The sequence below is a fragment of the Choloepus didactylus genome, chromosome 21 (genome assembly GCF_015220235.1).
Source record: "Choloepus didactylus isolate mChoDid1 chromosome 21, mChoDid1.pri, whole genome shotgun sequence".
NCBI classification, from domain to species: Eukaryota; Metazoa; Chordata; class Mammalia; order Pilosa; family Megalonychidae; genus Choloepus; species Choloepus didactylus.
Window position 1 is genome coordinate 12,046,818 of NC_051327.1, and position 20,778 is coordinate 12,067,595.

The 20,778-nt window shown below is 47.8% G+C and overlaps 2 protein-coding genes across 3 annotated transcripts in view; one reads left to right on the forward strand and one right to left on the reverse strand.

Annotated features, from left to right (window-relative positions):
- The window catches only part of CALN1 (calneuron 1), a 494,531-nt gene that overhangs the window by 441,020 nt on the left and 32,733 nt on the right, over positions 1-20,778 (forward strand). The window lies entirely within an intron of this gene.
- GALNT17 (polypeptide N-acetylgalactosaminyltransferase 17) overlaps positions 18,851-20,778 on the reverse strand; it is a 442,768-nt gene continuing 440,840 nt past the window's right edge. Inside the window, exon 11 of one of the 2 annotated variants that reach the window (XM_037814335.1) lies at positions 18,851-20,479. In XM_037814335.1, the coding sequence (XP_037670263.1) occupies positions 20,351-20,479 (129 nt within the window). In that variant the 3' untranslated portion in view covers positions 18,851-20,350. The remainder of the gene's footprint in view (positions 20,480-20,778) is intronic. The other variant, XM_037814336.1, reaches the window with a different exon arrangement.

Sequence of the window (20,778 nt, forward strand, 5' to 3'; positions counted from 1 at the left end):
ATAAAAAGAAGAGAAAGGAGGCGGGTGAAGGAGAACAAAGGAAAGACAGAAACTTTTAAGTCAGGAGGGGCTATTACAAATACTTAAAAAAAGTTTGCTCTGCTTTCCATACTTCCATATAATTTGTAGGAAAATTTGCCTCAGCAGATCATGATGCTATTGGCATTTTCTGAAAAATTTAAGATGGGGATCCAGGAAAAAGAATTATCTACAAAAGAAGGGTTTTTTTTTAATGCCAAGGAATTTGATTTGTTTTGAGAAGAGATTCTTATAGAATTTTTTATTATCTGTCTTTTAAAATATATATTTAATGTTATCTTAACACCCCCACCATCTTCCGTTTTCTGTTAAAGCTTGATCTTGCCAATTGTGGTTTTGCCAACCACAATTTTTCAGGTGCACGAATTGGCAAGAGGCTATCCTGCTTCTCGGAAGGCAGATAATTGATTTCTCCTTTCCCGGTTTCCAGGACTGACCTTGTTCCATTTACTAGCCGGCAAGTCCATCTCGTCTTATTTCTGTGCTGATGGTAAGAGGGGTAGGGGGAAATGAGCCCTTCTCCCTTTCTTAGCTTTATTTCCTCTCCTGGAAATCAAGAGAGTTGGCCTATGTAATCCCTAAAGCCTCTTGCAGTTCTGATGTTCTAGGGTCTGTGGGCATTTCTCAAGTTGGCCAACATCACTAGCCCCTGGGCCAAATGAGAAAATTAGTGCCTTGGCTTTCTCATCTGTAAATTCAGGCTAATAATATTTCCCTGTCTGCCACGGAGAGATGCTGGGAGATTTCAAAGAGCAAGAAGGGCACTATGATTTATTTTTATAAACGGAAAGTATAATGTGCTTTACAAATGTGTAGGGTAATGCATACCATCAAGACAGACCAAAAGAACAGAACTATGGACTCAGACACTTGTACACCAGTGCTCATAGCAGCACTGTTCACAATAGCCAAAAGGTGAAACAACCAAAGAGTCCATCAGCAGATTAATGGATAAAGAAAATACGGTATATGCATACAATAATTATTCGGCCATTAAAAGGAATGAGGTTCTGACACATGTTACAGCATGGATTAACTTTGAAAACATTAACGTCAAGTGTAATAAGTCAGGCACAAAAAGAGAAATGGTGTATGATCCCACTTACATGAAATATCTAGAATAGGCAAGTTTATAGAGACAGAAAGTAGAGTCAAGATTTTCAGGGGCTGGGGGGTCGGGGGGCAGGAAGGGAGTTGTTACTTAATAAGTTCAGAGTTTCTGTTTTGGGTGATGAAAACGTCTGGGTAAGGGATAGTGGTGATGGTTGCACAATATTGTGAATGTAATTAATGCCACTGAATTGTACAATTAAAATGGTTAAAATGGCAAATTTTATGTTACATATAAGTTACCACAATAATTTTTTTAAAAGGAAGCACGCATGAGAGAAAGAAAGAAAGGGGGAGGAGAGATAGGCAAATAGAGACCTTAAAACAGCTTTCTTACCTTTTGGTAATTTGTTATTTTGAGAACTTGATGAAAGCTATGAACTCTTTTTACCCCCAAATGGACATACATGCAAAATTTTGTGTAACCAGGGATCGCATGACATTTTCTTAGATAAAAAACCAATGTGTTTCCATTCCCAGTAATTCCTAATTCTTGGTTCCCCGGATCTCCTTCACCTAGGGAAGGTGAGTAGAAGCTGGAACAAAGTGTCCTTGTGTAATTCTCTATTAAAAATCACATTATTTCTGAGCCCACAGGGAGACCACAGCTGTAGGCTTTGTTGACAGAGAAAACATTTTTCAAAATTCCAACGAACTCCCTTTACATAGCAGGAGTGCAGCCCGGTGGTCTGAATATAGACTTTCGCTGTAGCTGCAAGTGCAGAGATGGCTCAGGATTGGACATCAGGGAGGGTCTCATCCCACAGGAGGGAGAACACCCCTTTCCACTTTCAGTTACGGGGTGTGAGGGAGAGATAAGGAGAGAATGGGGAGGGGAAAAGATGGAAAGATAGAGTTGGAAGACAAAGCAGACAGGGCTTTGGCATTTAGTGGGAGAACAGATACCTCCAGACCCTCAACAGGGGGTCCTACATCAACCTGTGAGACCAGACTGGGGAGACCCATGAGGTGTCCAGTCTGAGGTACACGGGGCCTATCAGAAATCCAGAAGTTTCCGCTGGCACCACTGTAGGGCCATGGAGACAGTGAAGGCACCAATGGTACAGAAGAAGTCTGGGCACAGGACAAGGTGACCCCATGTATACCCGAGTCACCTTTGGCTCATCCAGCACTAAGCTCTCTCCCACCCAGGACAGCATTTCTCTGTTCTGTTTGGAAAGAGGGTTAAGACAAGTCCTTCTCCTTCTCGGTTCTCGGTGGTCACAACACCACAAATTGACCACCAGGGTTTAAGTAATGCTCTAAAATATTGGAAGAAATTAGAGATGGCTCTTTATATGACTATCACCCACTAAATCTTCAGAATTTCTACTTGTGGATTGAAATTCTTCTGGGGACCATGAAGGCTGGAGCTGAAGCCTGTGAGGGACTGATATTTTTTAAATGAACTGGTGGATGGTGTCAAAGGATGATGTCCCAGAGAGGACGGATGCTGGTGAGAGCATCTGGGCTTCAAGAGCGCATCCTCAGCATCCTCGGAGTACAGTGAGAAACCACCGGGCTGGGCTGCCATGGGAACTGCACCAAGATGGCGGCCTCAACACCTGACTCTCCCTCTTCCTCTCAGAATCCCATGAATTAACAGAGCAGATAGTCTTGAGAGAGAAAGAACACCCTCAAACGAGAACCTAGTCAATGGAACCTTCACCCAGAGTGGTCCAGAGGCTTCATTCCTGACTTCTCCTGCACCATGGACAGAGGGGCTGCCTGGCTTGTGGTCTCTTTTGGGGCAATGAGGTGGGTGATGGGGCAGGAGGCACCTGGGGGGGGGGGGCTGGGGCAGGCAGGATGTCTACTCAGATGGATAGGGTGAGGTGGGGTTTTCTGCCTCTCATGAGGCATCCTGGGGCTGCATGGGGCCAACAACAACACCAGGGCTTCAGAAGAACTGTGCCCGTGTCCAGCTTCCAGCTGGCAGATCTGCTCGGTTGTGACACTGTCTTTTGCCCACTAGATGGCACTGCCGAAGTGTTTGCTTCTGAAACCTGGGAAGGAGCCAGTCTCACAGATCCCGTCAGGACCAGAACAGGGAGACCGGCTTTAACCACGCCTCTACCCAGTGTATCAGTTAGAATTCTCTAGGGAAACAGAATCAACAAGAGATATCTATAAATATAAGATTTATAAAAGTGTCTCACACAATTGTGGGTATGCACGAGTCCAAATTCTGTAGGGCAGGCAGCAAACTGGCAACTCCAATGAAGATGTTCAATGAACTCCTCAGGAAATGAACTGGCAACTTCGACGAACTCCTCAGGAAACACTTTGCTGGTCAGCTGAAGAAAAAGTGAAGGTCTTCTATCTGTCTCCCTTAAAAGTCTTCAACTGATTGGATTAAAAGCTGATTGAATTCTCTCATTGTGGAAGACATGCCCTTCACTGATGTAATCGGTGACAGCTGCAGCCAGTTGACTGATGATTTAATAAAGCAGCCTTCTGGTTTATTAACCAGCCACAAATGTCCTTGCAGTAACAGTTAGGTCAGTGCTTGCTTGACCAGACACCTGGGTACCATCACCTGGCCAAGTTGACACATGAACCTAACCATCACAGATGGCCTGGCCCAGAATTTTACCACTTGAGTGGTAAGGAAGCTGGGGTGCTTTTGGGGCAGGATGTTCATTTCCCAGTACTTCCAGACTGAAGTGCTGGAAAAGAGTGACCTTCCTTGGCAAGCCCCCAGGTGAAGAGCACATGCAGGTGGAAAGGCTGGAGGGTATGGTAGGGCACCAACAGGGCCTGCTAGTCTGCCATAGCTGATCTGCCCGCAAGAAGGCCTGAGAACAAAGGCTATGCCAAGTCTCATAGATTCAAGAGGAAGATAAAGTGTTTCCCAACTATAATTAAAGAGAGAGGCAAATGTTCAATCTGAGGCCAAGTCATGTCATCAAAGTAGGTGACATGAGCAAGCATCTTTGGCCCCGTGTGTGGGGAAAAAGACTTAAGGACCAGGAAGCTGGGAGCAAGGAGCAATGGGGGAGAGTAAGCTCTCAGGACCAAGTCCAGACTGAGTGTCATACTTGGTCCTGGGTTTTTCCAGAACCCTTTGTGTCCTGTCCCCCCTCCAGGGACCAGGGCATGGGAACTGGCTAAGATGACACAGGAAATTCAGCACTAGTGTGAGATAGTCTCAGGTCATCTGGGCTGTTTATAAGGTGAGGGGTGGACAGATTGATAAGATGAAGCACTTTGCATGGTGTCTGGCACGTAAGATATTTTGTCCCTCCTTCTCTTTTTAAAAATGTATTACTGTTACTATTATTATTAGTGACCAGGGGGTCTATCCCTTAAATTGTTGCATGTCTTTTACTTGTGGTCTCATGCATTTCTGCTGCAAGAACAGCAGGTCCTGTCCAGCATCATGCCAGGACAGGGTAAGGTAAAATCTGGGTAGGAACTCTGTCTCTGCAGGTGCACGGACCCCTAAGAGCTTTGTGTATAGAATCCAGAGAGTCTGTGAACTTGGATGAGAAAGTTTCTTTCATCTCTAAATGAAATTTAGCCCTTCCTTCAATTATAAGCATATGCACCAAACCATGTAGAATAAAAATACCTATAATCATAAGTGAACATCCTTGTTCTTAGGAAATACGCATGGAAGAATTAAGTGTTGAAGGAGCATGATGTGTGCATCCAACTCTCAAATGTTTAGAGAATAGATGGATAAATAATAGATAGATAGATAGCTAATAAATGGCAAAATGAGGACAAATGTGGCAAAATGATAAAAGTTGGTAAATCTGGGTATCTGGATAAGGGGTACATTGGAATTCTCTATATTATTTTTGTATTATTTTGCAACTTTCCTGTAAGTTTTAAATTATTCCATATTCCAAAATAAGGTTGCTTTCTCCCAACACACATGAGGGGGCAGCTGACTGAGCTGAGGGTGGTTTTTGTGGAAGAAGAGAGATGTGCCCACGGCCTCTGAGTTTTTCTGGGGTAGAAGAGGGAGTGTCTGGGTTCCTCGGGACAAAAAAAGGGGGGGGGGGCACTAAAGAAGGGTTAGCTATTGGTTATGGGGTCACATATAGGGTGATGAAAATGTTCTAATATTAGATAGTGGTGATGGTGAACTCTTCGGGTATATAAAAAAACACCAAATTGCACACTTTAAAAGGGTGACTTTTATGTATTTAAAGTGCATCTCAATAAAGCTATTATAAAAAAAGAAAAGAGAAAAAAGTACCTGCAACTTTCTCACAAACAGACATCACAGATACTTTTCATATCAGATTATTGTTGCAGACATTTGTAGTATCATTTAGACGCGTGCAGCTTTGCAGTTATAGTCGTTAGATCCACTGCTTATCTCATATTTAATGCGTGAATAAAAGGCACCTATTTCTATATCATGTATGTGTGTATTTCAAGACAGGTGGTTTGCTTTCCTCTGTATTTTATTTTGCACGTTTCTAAAACGTCATTCTAAAGGGGTCTGCCCAAAGGTCTGCGGCACGGAAGGGGTTAAAAACCTCGCAGTCCCTCCAAGCCTGCGGGGGAGCTGGTCTCAGCCGCCAGCAGACAGGGGGCCAGATCGGAGATGGAGGAAGTTCAGGTGTGCTCTTACCTGCTCTCCGCCTCAACCCTGAGACCTCACCCAGGGGTCTCCCGGGGGCCACGCGCGCCGGGTGTTCTGCTTTCCCTCGCTCGGCAGGGAAGGAAGCCGCGGGGAGCGACGCCGGGCGCCAGCAGGGGGCGCTGCCGCCGCCCCTCGGCCGCCCCCTGGAGCCCTCCTGTCCGAGCTCTGCCCCGAGGTGCCTCCCTCGGGAGCCCCAGAGCCGGACCTCGTCCTTCCCCTCACCCGGCCCCTCAGCAGCCTCCGCTGGGGGACGCTAGTTGGAGCTCTCGGGCTGGGTGCTGCCGGCCGGGCCCCTCTCCCTCCATGCCCGCTGTGCTCCGTCCTCGGCGGCCGCCGGTCAACCCTCGCACGTGCGGGCTCCCTCCGACGCGGGTGGGGAACGTGACCCCGGTTTCCACCAGAGGGCGCCGGGCGCGCGCCGCGGGGAGAGCAGCCGGCCGGGTCCTCCCTTCCGGAAAGACGGGGGCGCCGCAGGGAGCCCCTGGCCCAGGCCGCTCTCCTCCCGCCTGCGGGTCTCGCTTTCCCTGTCTCCACCCGCTCTCAGCCTTCTGTCCTTCTGCTCGGGTTCTTCCTTTCTCTTTCTGCCTCTGTTTGTCTCTGTCTTTACCTTTTTCTCCGAATGTCTGTCTGCCTCCGTTTCTAGTTCTCTGTTTATTTTGCTCTCTGTCTTTCTCCGTGTCTTTTTTTCTCTCTTTTATTCCTTCTTTGTGTGTGTCTCTGTCTCTCCTTGTCTAGCTGTCTCCTTCTCTGTCTCCATTCTCCCCTCTTCCCTCCCTCCCTCCCTCTCTCTTTCTCTCTGTCTCTCTGTCTCTCTCTCTCTCTCACACACACACGCACACACACCCCTCCATGATTCCCTTCCGGGTTTCCCTGGGGCTGGAGCCCGCCCCACTCAGCTCCTGAAAGTGGGGGATCTGCAGAGATTGCAGGAGGCCGGCAGCCTCTTTGGCTTCGGCCCCCACGTGAGCAGACCCTTGCCACATCATCAGACAGCCTGCAGCTCAGTGGTGGCGGGGAAGCAAGCGCAGACCGCGCTCAGCCTGCCACTGATGACCTTGGACAGGATCCTTTGCCTCTCTGGGTCTCAGATTCCTTCTTTAAATCGGCCTCACCAAATTAGATTACACATTTTATTCAAGTAGGTTTCTTATGAGGGTTCCACGTGTGGGAGGCAGCTTTGGAAATGGCTCCTCATGACCCCTTTCTACTGGCAGATGAACCTGCCCTCTTGAGTGGGCTCCGGACCTGGTGATTAGCTTCTAACAACAGGGTATGGCAAAGTCAATGGAATGTCACGTTTGAGATTGTTAAAAATGACTGTGATTTCTGTATTGTGGCTTTCTTTCTCTCTCTGGTGCTTCTCACTTGCTTGCTCTGATGAAGCAGGTTGCCGTGTCATGAGCTTAGAAGCACATCTTAGCCCAGTGGAGCCTCGAGATGCCTGCAGCCCAGGCCAACACCTTCACTGCCGGCTGTAAGAGACCCTGAAGCGGGGGACACAGCTAAGTTACCCTCAAAAACTGACCCACGGAAACTGCGAAATAAATTGTTGTTTTAAGGCATTTTATTTGGGGGTAATTTGTTATGCAGAAATCGATAGTTAACACAATGTATAAAAGACTTTGTTTTAGCTATCTTAGACTAAAGTGCAGTAACAAATAGACTCAAATAGGTAATTGTTCAACAAAGCTACCCTGGTTTGGTATTTGGGTCTCCTCCAGGAATTCCTTCAGGCACTGAGTCTCCTTCCACTGTATATTCCCACCATCTCCCAAGGCCTTGTGGATTCTGCATCTGGCCCAGAAGGGGAGACAGGAATGGTCAAGGCAAAACCACCCCTTCAATGCCCCCTCAAAGAGACACTCATCCATATATTCACATCCTATTGGGGAAAATGTAGTCACATGGACACCCCTATTTTCCAGAGAGACCAAGAACTCTGTCTTGTCTTGGACTCCTCTCCTCTAGGTCACCTTTCTTGACCCTGAAATTGCCACAAGGACCTGTCAAGATGAGCAGATCCTCCCTCTCTCATCCTGTCCTGGGTCTGAGTGGCCCAAGGTGGCCTAAACAAGGCTGGTAGTTTCTTTTCTCTTATTTCTGATTCTGTTCAGGTCATGGATTCTACAGTTTGGGGTCTACTTCAGGAGGAGGCCTCTGCCTGGCTGATGTTGCAGTGGTTAATTTCTTCCTAACTCACCTGCAAATTCATGAGCTCCAGAGGGTTCCCACATCATACCATACCTTCACCTTCAGTGTTAAACCACTGCACCAGACATGTCAGGCCACAGTGTTTCCCGAATCAGCCAAAATTTTCTTTCTGGATCAATAAAACTTAGGTTTGATGGCAGATATCAAGATACCCAAATAACTGTGGCATTAACGAAAGGTTTATTTTTCTCTTTATTTTTCTCCAGTGTAAAGAAATCCTTAAAGATGCAACCCAGAGGTTAGTATGGCAGCTTCTTCAGGAGCCCCAGTTACTTTTATATTTCTGTTGCACCTTTTTTCAAAGTCACCTTAGAGTTTGCAAGATAGTTGCTGCAGTTCCAGCCATCACATCCGTGTTCCAGGAAGCATGAAAAGGAGGGGGCAAGGCCCAAAGGGAATAGCTTCCAGCTAAATCCAGCATTCCCAGATGATCTCACTGACCCCAGATGATCTCACTGACCTCTCATTGGCCAACCCTACTGCAAGTGATGCTGGGAAATGTAGTTTCCTAGCTGGGCACATTGCTGCACATAGTAATTCAGAGACTTTTACCAAAGAAGGGGAAATTGGGTAGGCAGGACAGCAAGTTCCTGGCACAGGCCTTTTACTCCCTAAGGGAGCAAAAGATGGATTCCCGCAGATCCAATCCCAATTGGGCTTTTCCATAATAGCGATTAATGGTATTGACTAAACTGTCAGTACCATTGCACTTTTATGGGTCTGCTGAAAAGAATGCCCCCAGGCCACTGGCTCCTTTGTTATAGCCAATAATGGCTGCAGGTAAGAGTGGCCATGACATCTCCTGGGCAGATGGATGGCCACTCCAGACCTAGGCATCTGGAACCGGTCAGGGCTGCCTCAAAAGATTGGGGGAGTTAATGCCTTCAGAACACTTTATTTTTCTTTTTTCTTTCATTTTGTAGATCTTATTTTTTGGAGTATTTTTAGATGTGTAGAATCTAAAATCCTTATAGAAAGTTTGAGAAGACAGGAAAGAGAGTTTCCATATTACACCCACCCACGTACCCACACATTTCTCCTCTTATTGCAAGGATTATCAGGATGATACATTTGTTTCAATTAATGAGCCAATATTAATATATTATTACTAACAAAGTCCATACTTTATTTTTTTAATTTTTACCTAATGTGAATTTTTCTGTTCCAAGATCCCATCAAGGACACCACATTACATTTATTCTTCATGTCTCCTCAGGCTTCCCTTGGCCGTGCCATTTTCTCAGACTTTCCTTGTTTTGATGACCTTGACGGTTTTTGACTTATATTGGACAAGGGTATTGTAGGTTGCCCACTGTTGGAATTTGTCTGATGTTTTTCTCATGATTAGACTGGGGCCATAGTTTTTGGGGAGGAAGACCACAGAGGTAAAGTGTCATTTTCATCACATCGTATCAAGGATACATCCTATCAACATGACTTATCACTGCTGATATTGATGCTGATCACCCAGCTGAGGTAGTGTTTGTCAGGTTTCTCCACTACAAAGCTACTTCCCCCACCCCATATGTACTCGTTGGAAGTCCATCTAAGGAGTGGAGAGTTACAATCCACCTCCTGCAGGATGGGGATATTGTTCCAGTTTGCTAATGCTGCCCCTTTGCGAAACACCAGAAATGGATTGGTTTTTATAAAGGGTGTTTATTTGGTTACAAAGTTACAATCTTAAGGCCATAGAAGTGTCCAAGCTAAGGCATCAACAATAGGGTACCTTCACTGGAGGATGGCCGATGATGTCCAGAAAACCTCTGTTAGCTGGGAAGGCACGTGGCTGGCATCTGCTGATCCCGAGTTGTGTTCCAGATCCTCTCTCAGCTCCTGTGCTTTCTTCAAAATGCCTGTCTCAGTTGCTCTTCAAAATGTCACTCACAGCTGCTCTGAGTTCCTTCTGTTTGTCAGCTTTTTATATGGCTCCAGTGATTTAATTCAGACCCACCCTGTATGGGTGGGACAACTCCTCCATGGAAATTATTCAATCAAAAGTCTTGCTCAGTTTGCACAGTTGATTGAGTCACATCTCCATGGAAACTCTGTATCAATAGGTTCCAACCTAATCAACACTAATATGCCTACCCACACAAGACTGCATCAAAGAACATGGAGATTTGGGGGACATAATACATCCAAACCAGCACAGGTATCTACATAATTTATTTGGAATTCTTTTGCCTGAGATTTGTCTTTTCCCAGAAGCCAGTTTTTTAAAGTACATGAGTCTGTAACAGTTTCTTTTTCTCTCATTGCTAGACCTAAAATATGCCTATTACATTTTCTTGAAACAAAAGTCTTGGGAATGCACATCTTGACTTTGCCTATGATTAAATATTAAATCATGTTGAGAGAAAATGGTATGCTTTATTTTTCACTTTGTGAGTCATCCAGTTAAATAAACTATGAACTGTCAAGTCCAGTCTCCATCTTCAAAAGTGACATATAACAAATATAACTTTCATCCCCCGGCTGTCATGAGCATCTTCATGAAAAGAAGCTCTTTTGACATCCAGTTCTGTCACCTGAGCACACAGCTCCCATTCTCCCAGCACCTGGAGGCTGGGACAGGGAGCCAGCAAAAGGGTTTATCTAGGAACAGGGAAGTCAGATAAGCCTAGGGCTGGCAGTTAACATTAAATGCACCTACCTCCCCTTGAATCTTTCCAGGGAAAAGAACTCCCTCCCTGCTGGGATGTTCCTTCCCAGCTTTGGATGGACAGCTCTTTCAGAAAGCAGTTCTTACAATGAACCCGAGTCCATAGTCTGCTTCCACCCATTTGGCTCCATTCTGACTCTCTGGGTCATAGAGAACAAATCCAGAGCATCTCCGTTCTGGTTTGCTAAAGCTGTCATTATGCAAAATGCCAGAAATGTATTGGCTTTTAAAAGGGGATTTATTCAGTTACAAATTTACAGTTCTAAGGCCATAAAAGCATCCAAACCAAGGCATCAGCAGGAGGATACCATCACTGAAGAAAGGCCGATGGCGTCTGGAACACCTCTGTCATCTAGGAAGGCACGTGGCTGGTGTCTGCTGGTCCTTTGCTTCCAGGTTCTGGCATCAAAATGGCTGTCTCCAAAATGTCTCTGGACTTCTGTCTCACTTAGCTTCTCTCAGCTCTCTGCTTGGTTCTCTTGAGACATTTCTCTCTAAGCATCTGGGGATCCTCTCTTAGCTTCTCTGGGGCAAACTCTGGGCTGTATCTCTTAGGGTAGCATCTCCAAACACCTTTCTGTCAGCATCTACAAGTGTCCCCAAGCATCTCCAAGCATCTGGTCTGTGTCAGCTTTTAGCTTCTCCTGGGGGCAAACTCTCGATTACATATTTTAGCTTCTCTCCAAATATCTCTCACAGCTTCTCTGAGCTCCTTCAATCCTTGAGATCTCTTAAAGGACTCCAGTGATCTAATCAAGACCCACCCTGAATGAGCAGGGTCACACCTCCATGGAAATAATTTAATCAAAAAGGACTCACCCACAGTTGGGTGGGTCACATCTCCACGGAAACATTCAATCAAAGGTTCCACCCAACAAGACTGGATTAAAAGATCATGGCTCTTCTGGGGTCCATAACAGTTTCAAACCAGAATAGTCTCCCACCCAATGTTCTCCACCTCCAGCTCCCCATGGCCCACTGGCTCTTCAAGGAGATGTCCATGCCCCTCCTGGGTCTCCTCCAAGCTCAGCACACTTGCATTCTCCAATAAGACAATATGATTTCCAGAGTCATTACCCACCAGCAGCTCTCCTTTGAATGGACTCCAGGGTGGCGGGGCTACCTCTATCCTGTCAGGTCCTCTTCCAGATTCCACTAGCTTCTTTTGGAGACCAATGACCCATATTCAGCTCGCTATTAAATAAGGCCTATCCCACTTAGACATGCCAGCTAAGCCATGTCTCCCCTAGCACACATCAGAAATGCTAGGAAGTTGATTATTCCATTACATGTAGTTGTGTCATGACCCTGTCATGTATTACCTGTATGAATTCACATGTATCTACATGCAAGGAAGAAGTAGGAAGGATGTTCATACTGGCATGAGCAATGGTTTGGGCCTCACTGGAGGGTGGGACTAGCAACACTGTCCTCCTGTTATTACTCACCTGTATTATCTCACTTTTCTTTAATGAACCATCAGTTCATTTGTAATTTACCAAAATAAAAGATGACTCTCCTATGCAGGAAAATAGACTGCTCTTTTCCTAGCCAGCTGGGGAATCCTTGTACTATTTCCCTCACTCTTTCTTACGGGTTCTCAATTTATGCATTTGTTCAAGCTGAAAAGGGGGAAGCAAAAGGTTGAGGTGGGAACCTGGGGTTTGCAGGCAGCCCTTGGCTGTTCTAAATCAGCAATGGTTTCCTTGGGATGAAGGATCTCCCAGGTCCTACGGGCTTGATAAATCAACTCAGTGAATCACTGTTCCTTTATTGTCTTAGGGTCATGATAGCTGCTAGACACATTCTCGTAGCGGTTTGTGTCCGGAAGCTCCAGACTTTTGCCACCTCTTGTGTCTAAGGTTTTCATACTAGAGCAGAGGTTGCAGGACAAGGCCAGCTGGGGATGCAGTGTAGCATGGTGGTATGGAGAAAAGATTTTGACTGAGACTGGGCTCTGAAATGCAAACATGCCCCTTACAGACATGAGCTGTGAGGACAGGTTATTAATCTCTCTGAGCTGGGAAATCAACAGCACCTGCCCATGAGGTCACTGGAAGAATTAAAAGAGCGGATGTGCTTAGCACATAGTAAGTGCTCAGATACCAAGAGCTGGTAGTTGATAAAGGTGATGACTGCGTTCTTCTTTGCCACTCCCAGGCATAGGGCTTGGCTGTGGCCCACGAGCTATGGCTCACCAAGCATCAGCGGCTAGTGCCAGCCTGAACAAGAAGCCAGTCACCACCTCCAGAAATCCAGGGAAAGCGACAACAAAAACACAAGAAGAAGAAAACCAAAACCCTCCTTGTACTTGATTGAAGCACTCACCTCCTTGCCCCTCTGGATAATTCTTTGGAGGTGAGAAAGATTTTTAAAAGCAGAGAACTTACAAAAAACAAAAACAACTCCCACCACAACAATCCAAAGCACTATTTCCTCGTCAGAGATGCAGCTTTCTTTCACTGAGCTGTCACAACTCACATTTCTTTCCCCCAGTTATGAGTTAGGCTCTGTTGAACATGACACCTCTGGGATATTGTTGCTTGTGCTGGGAGAGCTGGGAAAGTGGAGAAGATGGCTGTGGAAGGCTGGAGCACTGAGCTGACAGGGAATGAGGCTTTCTCTGTCCTCAGTCTCCTGCAGAGAGCCCGTTTCCTCTGACTGGAGCCTCCTTTGTGCCAAACACGGTGCCCTAAACTGGCTGCTGATTAGAACTTCATTCGAACTTGCCAGAAAGAAATGCAGGTTCCCTCCAGGACCCAGAGCTGCAATTCCATCCTCCAAAGGAATTCTGGAAACAGCACTGAGAAACACTTGGAACCTCATTAATTGAGGCCTATTCCTGGTAGGCTAGAGTTGAGCATTGCAGGGCAAAGGGAAAAAGGGAATCTGAATTATAGATAAGTGGCAAGGAAATGCAAGTCACACCTGCACCAGAACTTTCTGCTTGTTTCAACGTCAGCCCCAGGTGGGGGACACTCTCCAAAGAGCATCTAAGAAGTGGGGATAAATGGCAGAGTGGTGGGATGCATGTGAAGGGAGGGGGTGTGATGCACTTAAAAGGAAGTTGTGCAATTAAATAGCTTTTTGTTTAAACTCTTTGTTCTCTAAGCCTTTCTCATAAGAGTAAGGTGTATAGGCAAACTTTAACTCATGTATCATGAGTTTGGAATTGCAAAGGTTGTGGTTTGTAATCCAGAGAAATTCAGAGATGTGAACTTTGGTCCAGAAACTTGGCTTGGTGCTTTGGTTTAGGATTGAGAAGTGTCTTTCTTCTTTATGTGGTTTCCAGGGCAAAAAGTTTGGGGAACATTTTTAAAACTGAGCAGCCTGGACCTTCTTGTTTTTGCTCTCTGCATGGTTGGATTATAAGCACCCTGTGTCTGTGGAAATCTCAATATCCGAGGTTCAGCTGATGAGCAAAATTTGCCCATTGCCTATTGCAACGTTTGTGCTGGAAGCCTCTTCTTTCCTGCTTTTGCACGTGTGGGTAATTAGCTGCACATTGGATGAGAATCCAGCTTCTCAGGACAGAGGGAGCGGGCAGAGCGCTTGCCACTATGAACTACGTATTCCATGAAAGGATTAGCACGGTCAGTGATGGGAAAATACAATAAGAATCTCTAAACCTCACTTGTACCAACGCTCTCCAATGGCCTGTCCAACAAACTTTTGCTCCAGAGCTGTGCACATTGAAAGGAAAAATGCAGTGGTCTTCAGTTATGAGGTTTTGTTCCTTTCCACATATTTTCTCAAGCCAGGCTTGACAAAAAGCTGAGCTAAAGGAAGACAAAGAAGAGTTGAAACAACCCCCAGTGGGAGTAACTTTTTTATCCCATGGAAATGAAAACTGTTGCTGGTGTGTCGGCACTACCTCCTTGTTGAACAAGGTGAAGGACGGGTAAATGTGAAGTTGTGCTTCTCCAACTGGAGCTTCAGGGCACCCGGGGGTCCTCTGACTCCTACACTCATGAGATGTCTACAAGATTTGAAAATTTTGAGTCCTCATTTGGATCATTGTCTTAAAAAATCTAGCATATTCTAGATTATCGGGATGGGCACTTTAGTACTGAATGTGATTTCCGGACATGTGTTTGCATTTATGCTTATAATAGCAAGGTTCTTCTACAATCAGGTTAAAGAGAAGAAGAGAGTGGAGAATTCCATTTAGATGAGTTTGACTCTCGGGGAAGCCACGAATTATAAATTCCCTATAAATTCCCGGGGAACAGGGTCCCTTTCTTCTTTGCTCTCTATTGTATTCTTAGCCACACCTTGGACGACTGATGGTAGATACTCAATAAACGCCTTGAATGAAGGAACGGTGAATAAGTGTTCCAAAATACTCTGAGTACAGAAAAGTGGGAGAATTGAGGTATCATGAGGCACAGAAAAATTGTGCTAGACCAGTGGATGCCATGTTCACATCAGAAGCAGCAATTTTGTGTCAGCAAACAACATTGCCACCAGGTTAAATTAATGCTGTTCATTTCCATTTTATTGGCTTTGCCAATTTATTTTATTTACTTGTAAATTTCTTTTATTTTATAGTTGTAGTAGACCTGTGACAAAACCATTTAATGTTTATACATCTTTGAGAAACATTATCTTAAAAAATAAATCAGATCAACCCTGAGGGTCTGTGAGTATTTTTTTCCTTTAAAAGGATTCCATATATTACTTAAGAAACGCTAGATAAAAATGTTCAACAATATATGCCTAATCTTCTGACAAGAGGGAAATGGCTTTCCTGGCCAGAAAAGTTAACCATTTCTGCAGGGGTCAGAAATGAACTCTGCCCACTGGATGAAATAGTGTTGTTACCAGTGGACTATAGGTTGTTTTCTCTACTGGTTACAACCTCTCTAACTTACAAGCTTAAAGGAAGTGCCCCGACTCTAAAGCAGGCTGTAGATTTTCATGGGCAGTTAATCGTGTCAAACAGTAAAAGGGCTTAGTCTTGTTTTCAAAGCACTAGAGGGCTGGAGATGCTCAGAGGTCACTGGATTCAGACTTTGCTTGACTTACAGTCAGAAAGAGCTTTTCTGTCCCTAGAACATCTTGGGCATCAAACATACCAGATGGCTGCCTGGACAGGTGGGTGGACAGTCTATGGGAGGGTGGGTTAGCTGATATTTTGATCCTGGAGTAATAGGATTCCTATGACTATTAAGAATGGTGATAATAATTGCCTCCTGTGCTTTGGGCTGACCCATGGCATCAGTGATTCCTGTTTGGTGTTCTTTGTTCCCCTTTTTGGCTCTCTGTGTTTAGGCAGGTGGGATGGGGGGCCCATGCCAGTGGAGAGAGGACAAAGTTAAGCTGACAACCAGGCTTGCCAGGTCCATCCATCAGCAGGAGCCTCTTTGGGGACAGAACACTAAGTGAACTCTGCCTAGACACCCACTCATGCCAGTTGGTGTCGTCCCCATTCCATGACTTCCCAGATTCTAGGGGTGGGAACGCCCAATACATTGTATCTATTTTCTTTTCTCAAATATGAGCTTCTAAAGGGCAAAGACCACAACAGCCATCTGGTCACCCTGGAGCCTTGCACTGGCTTGGTGTATTTTAGCTCTATCTGCTTCCTTCTTTCCTTTGCCTCCTTCCCTCCCTCCCTCCCTCCCTTAAGAAGCCTTAAAGAGCAAACTACAGGAGAGGTGTTGTATTTATTTGTAGAACTGACCTGAAATGCATCTCTGGAGTTTGAGGTCCATCAGTGATCTCCCAAACTCAGCTCCAGAAAACCTGTGAGAGAGCTGAGCAGCCAAGAGATCAGGGGTTTGGGAAATGGAAGGGGCAGCTGGTTAGTTGCTGAGGCTGCCAGCCCAACAGCTGATCAGGAGCTCACATGGGAACAGGAGGCTGACACATGGGCTGTGAGTGGGGACAGGAGCCTCCGCCCGGCCACCTGGCCTGTTCCCAGGCTTCCGGGCACACGTGGGCCACCTGGTTTCCTGCGCCGGCTCGACCAGCCCCTCGGAGCCCCTGTGCCTGCCGGCTGTGGCCCAGCCCTTCTCAAACCAGCACTCTCCAGCAAAGTGTAATGAGGGGGAAAAGGTGTGCAGAGCTGGGGCAGCTAGCTCAGTGGACGGCCCTGGGAGAGCCGCCTCCTCTGCCTGCGCCTCACTTTCAGCATTTATGAAATCGGGGTATTTTTTTAAGATTAGTGGGAAAAAATCAGATGGCATAAAAAGAAAGGCTTCTATCCAAGAAGAATGCTTGGCATGGCTAAAGATGGTGGCTCCTGGCCCAAATTGTGCTTTCTCAGCCTCCTCCTTCTCCTGCCACCCCGTGATGAAATTCCAAGTCACCAGAATAAGTGAAACTATAAAGGAAACATTTGAGAAATAAGAGACATAAATTCAGAGCACCGGTTTTGATGGCTTGGACGGTTAACAGGAACACCATCTGTGATGTATTTTTTTTTTTTTTTTTGTCATAGAAATTGAGAAAAAAAATTATTAGAGAAAAGAGAAAGAAGTGCTCACAAGATGGGATGGTGGGAGGTCAGTGTGAGAGGAGAGGACTGGGTAGGGGGGACGGTGACACAGGTGGTCAGAAGGCAGCCACCTCTGCTGTGTGGTCCCCACCTCTGGGACAAAGCTGAGGGTGAGACCTGGGAAACCATCTGTCACTTATCACACTGTAGATGGTGTCAACTTCCAGCATTTGGTTTATGGAGCCTGAACTTTTCCTCGTACTTGTTGCTTCTAGCTGGAAACCTCATTTAACTTGTCCTCCTGCAGAGATGGGAGCTATTGTGAAGTTTCAAATTCCCCTAAAGGGCCTGGGACCAAAGGCTCCCCCAGGCCGCTGCTCCTCTTTTCTTTTTTTTCTTCCTCTCTCTGGCTCCATTAACTCTTGTCCTTTGTCTTGCCATTCCCACCTCCATCAGGCCCACGTGGGACCCAGTGGGGCTAAGAGGATGCTGACCGCCAGCTCTGCTGTCTCCCCAGGGATCCCAACCCAGGTGAGGGCTGACACGAAGGGACCCCCCCCCCCCAGCCCCCAGGTTTCCGGGACACTGGAACCAAGGGCTGGAGCAGGGACTTAGGGCTTGTGCACTGGTGCTTGCAGAGAAAGAGCCTCCCAGACCTTCAACCAGCACCTGCCACCACACAGCATACACCAGCAAACCCAGACATCACATCCCACTCTGGTGTGGCACATCCTGATGTCCAGGAGGCGAAGAAGGGGGCTTTGGGAGAAGTGCAGTGAGCACGCTCTCTCTCTCCTGCAGCCCTGGAGGGTGGGCTCTCCCCCCCTCTGGGTGGACGTGGATGTGGGCGTGGGTGTGGAGGAACAGGGCTGGGCTTATGGCTGCTTTGGTTTGAGGCTGTTTAGCCTTTATCCTGGAAGATAAAGGAGCTACACCTAGGCCCAGTGGAGCTCCTCATCGGGATTTGGGGCCCAAGTCTCCACCAACAGTAAAGTGGGAGTTTGCCTTCCTCAAACCTTGACTTTAAGACCCACACAAGGAGGCAGAAGGGCTCAATCAAGGCCGGACACCTGCCGAAGTGCCATCCTGTAATGCCATCGCGGTCTCTCACTCCACCCCGGGTGGTAACCTGCAGATTTTAGCTCCTTTCACTGCACAGTTTTCCTAAGTCTCTGATGTTTCAGTGGGACAAACGCCTCACTACAAACAGCGGCACTTTCCCCTGATGTGCCATGTAACCCAAAGGGAAAATGGCAAATGATATGTACATCTAGGTGTTGTGTGAGGCCCAAGGAGATGGGCCTTCTTGGCTTACTCAAAGGTATTCCAATTTCTTTACCCTAGAAAACGGGGCTGTCATAGCCCAGGGTACTTCCTGCTGATTCTCTCCATGCCCGTTCTCATCACAAAAGGCTGGGGGGGCCTTTTAGGATTTCACTTGGAAATGAACATCCAGGAGGCAGATGTCTCCACAGGGAGGTCGTGGGGTGTGGGCCAGTACACCCGGACGAGGCCACCCCTCCATACTTATTGTCCTTCCAGCTTTCTGCACCAGCCTGACCTTTCCAACCTGGGTGAATGAAAGGGTCAGTCACGAGCACTAAATGTCAAAGGCATGAGCCCGGGCAGGCTGGCTGTGTCTCAGCCCCACACTGTTTGGGCTTCTTGTCTTTAACATAAGACTAAACCTCCCCAAACCACAGAAGCCACTTGCCAGGTGGCTGGAACTCCCCTCCCCAGCCCTGGGTTCTGGAAGAATCAAGAAGCACACACGGCTGCCTTGGGAAGTGCTAACATGTGTTTATTTCACAAGGTGGGTGATGGGGAAGGAGGATGATCATCAATCAGAGGCCACCGGATGAGACACTGTGTACCCCAAACTGGACAACTACAGGGCTGGGTTCCAGGGACGGCATGAGGAAGGGAGATAGATGGTCACTGGCAGAAGAGACAGCCTTCCCGTCTGGGGTACCGCACGGGGCAAGGCTGACCCAAGGCCTCCAGGCCTGCGGGTTGGCCTGTGATGCTTGTGACACGTTGCCAGCCCCACCGGGCTTCTCAGCAGCCTTGACCGGATCGAGGCGAGCAATGAAGCGGCAAGCCCAAGGCAACGCATCTAGGTCTGCTCTACACACACTCGGATGCACACGCTCAGACTCACACACACGTGCATGCACACACACACACACACAGCCACACACACCCTGCCACACACGTCACGCAGGCACACACACGCCAGTGCATGCACACACGGCCATATATTAACTCTGATTTATAAGTGCACCCTAACCAGAGGGCAATCGGAAAAAAATTATTACTCTTAAGAGAGGAAACGACTGCCTTCTCCCGTCAGCCAGCAGAGTTGGTGCAAAATGAGATGGACACGGAGCATCTTCTGGGTTCCCCGTCCCGTTTGCTGTGCTGGCGTCGGCCCCGGGGCTCCAGGCAGAGGCCTCTCGCTGCTCTCCCATCACAGTCACGGCAAGTCAAGGCTCCCTGGTGCCCGGGCAGGCAGGGCTAGCACCAGCCCGGACCCAACCCTGGGCACCTCCCAGCTTAGACCACTTGCTCAGCCTCTCCGTCTCTGGCTCCTTCTTGACACAGGCAGGAGAGCCAACCCAGGCACAAGGAGCCTAGTGCCCAGGTGACCAGAAGAGGAAGGATCTAGAAAAACCCAGAGCTGTAGCCACCAAAGCTGCCCTGATGGAAAGGTTTGGGGGCGGTGGCTGCCTTGGGGTTGTGGATGGGCGTCCGGGCAAAAGCAGCCTCTCGGAGGAAACTGAGGACCAGGGCCTCGTTGCCTCCTCTGAGCAGGGGTGAAGGGGTAGGGGGTTGAGGAAGTAGCTGGAGTCCTCCCTTCCCATTTGTTTAGGGCTGGGGTTGGGTGCAGAAGCTGTTGCTGTTACAAAAGATGGGAAAGAGGAGGGGGCCCTTCCAGTCCCAGATTCTGACACTGGGGTGGGAAGATGACAAGGAGGAGATGTGGACGATTTCACTCCTTTGTGCCAGGTCCACAGCCGGGCTGCAGAACACCCAGCTCCTGGTTTCCCAGAGAAGGGCTCGGGGGGCTTTTCCCGGGTGCAGGCACCTCGAGGGCCACTTGGAGCCTGATGGGGACATCAAGTCTCCATCTGGGGCCCCGAGCTGCCCTGGAGAAGCCCCCAAGGCCCACCGAGCCAGCACCTGGTTGCCCCTTGCTGTCCCCCCATCGTGTGGCTGCTCCGGAGGACAGACAGACCCCGTCCTGGGGGCCAGGCTCTGGGCCCCCAGTTCCTTCCTACTACTTGATGGAGTTCTTAATCGTCCACCTCTGTCCCGTGCAGCTGCGGAGGATGAGGTCGATGCCAGCCAGGCCGCGGTTCTCCACCTCCAGGCAGCGCCCCGTGCCCTTGTTCATGATGGCTCCATTCTGCAAGGAGAGGGGTAAAATGAGAAAGGGAGGGAGGCGAGGGAGAGAGGGAATGAGGGAGCCAAGGTGGGCGTAAGGGAGGGAGGGTGGAAAGGAAGCAGGCTTAACGGTTCCAGGCACATGGCTTCTCATGGGGAACCGATCCCACCAAAATTCTTTGAACAGGAAGGAAGATCATGGGGGCCTCCTTTGGAGCCCCTGAAGTCAGAAAATAAATAAGCTTCATCAACTCTGGGGGGCTGAACCAGAGGGGGTGCGTTGGCAGGGTTGGCGGTGGGAAGCAGGCAGATGGGGGAACT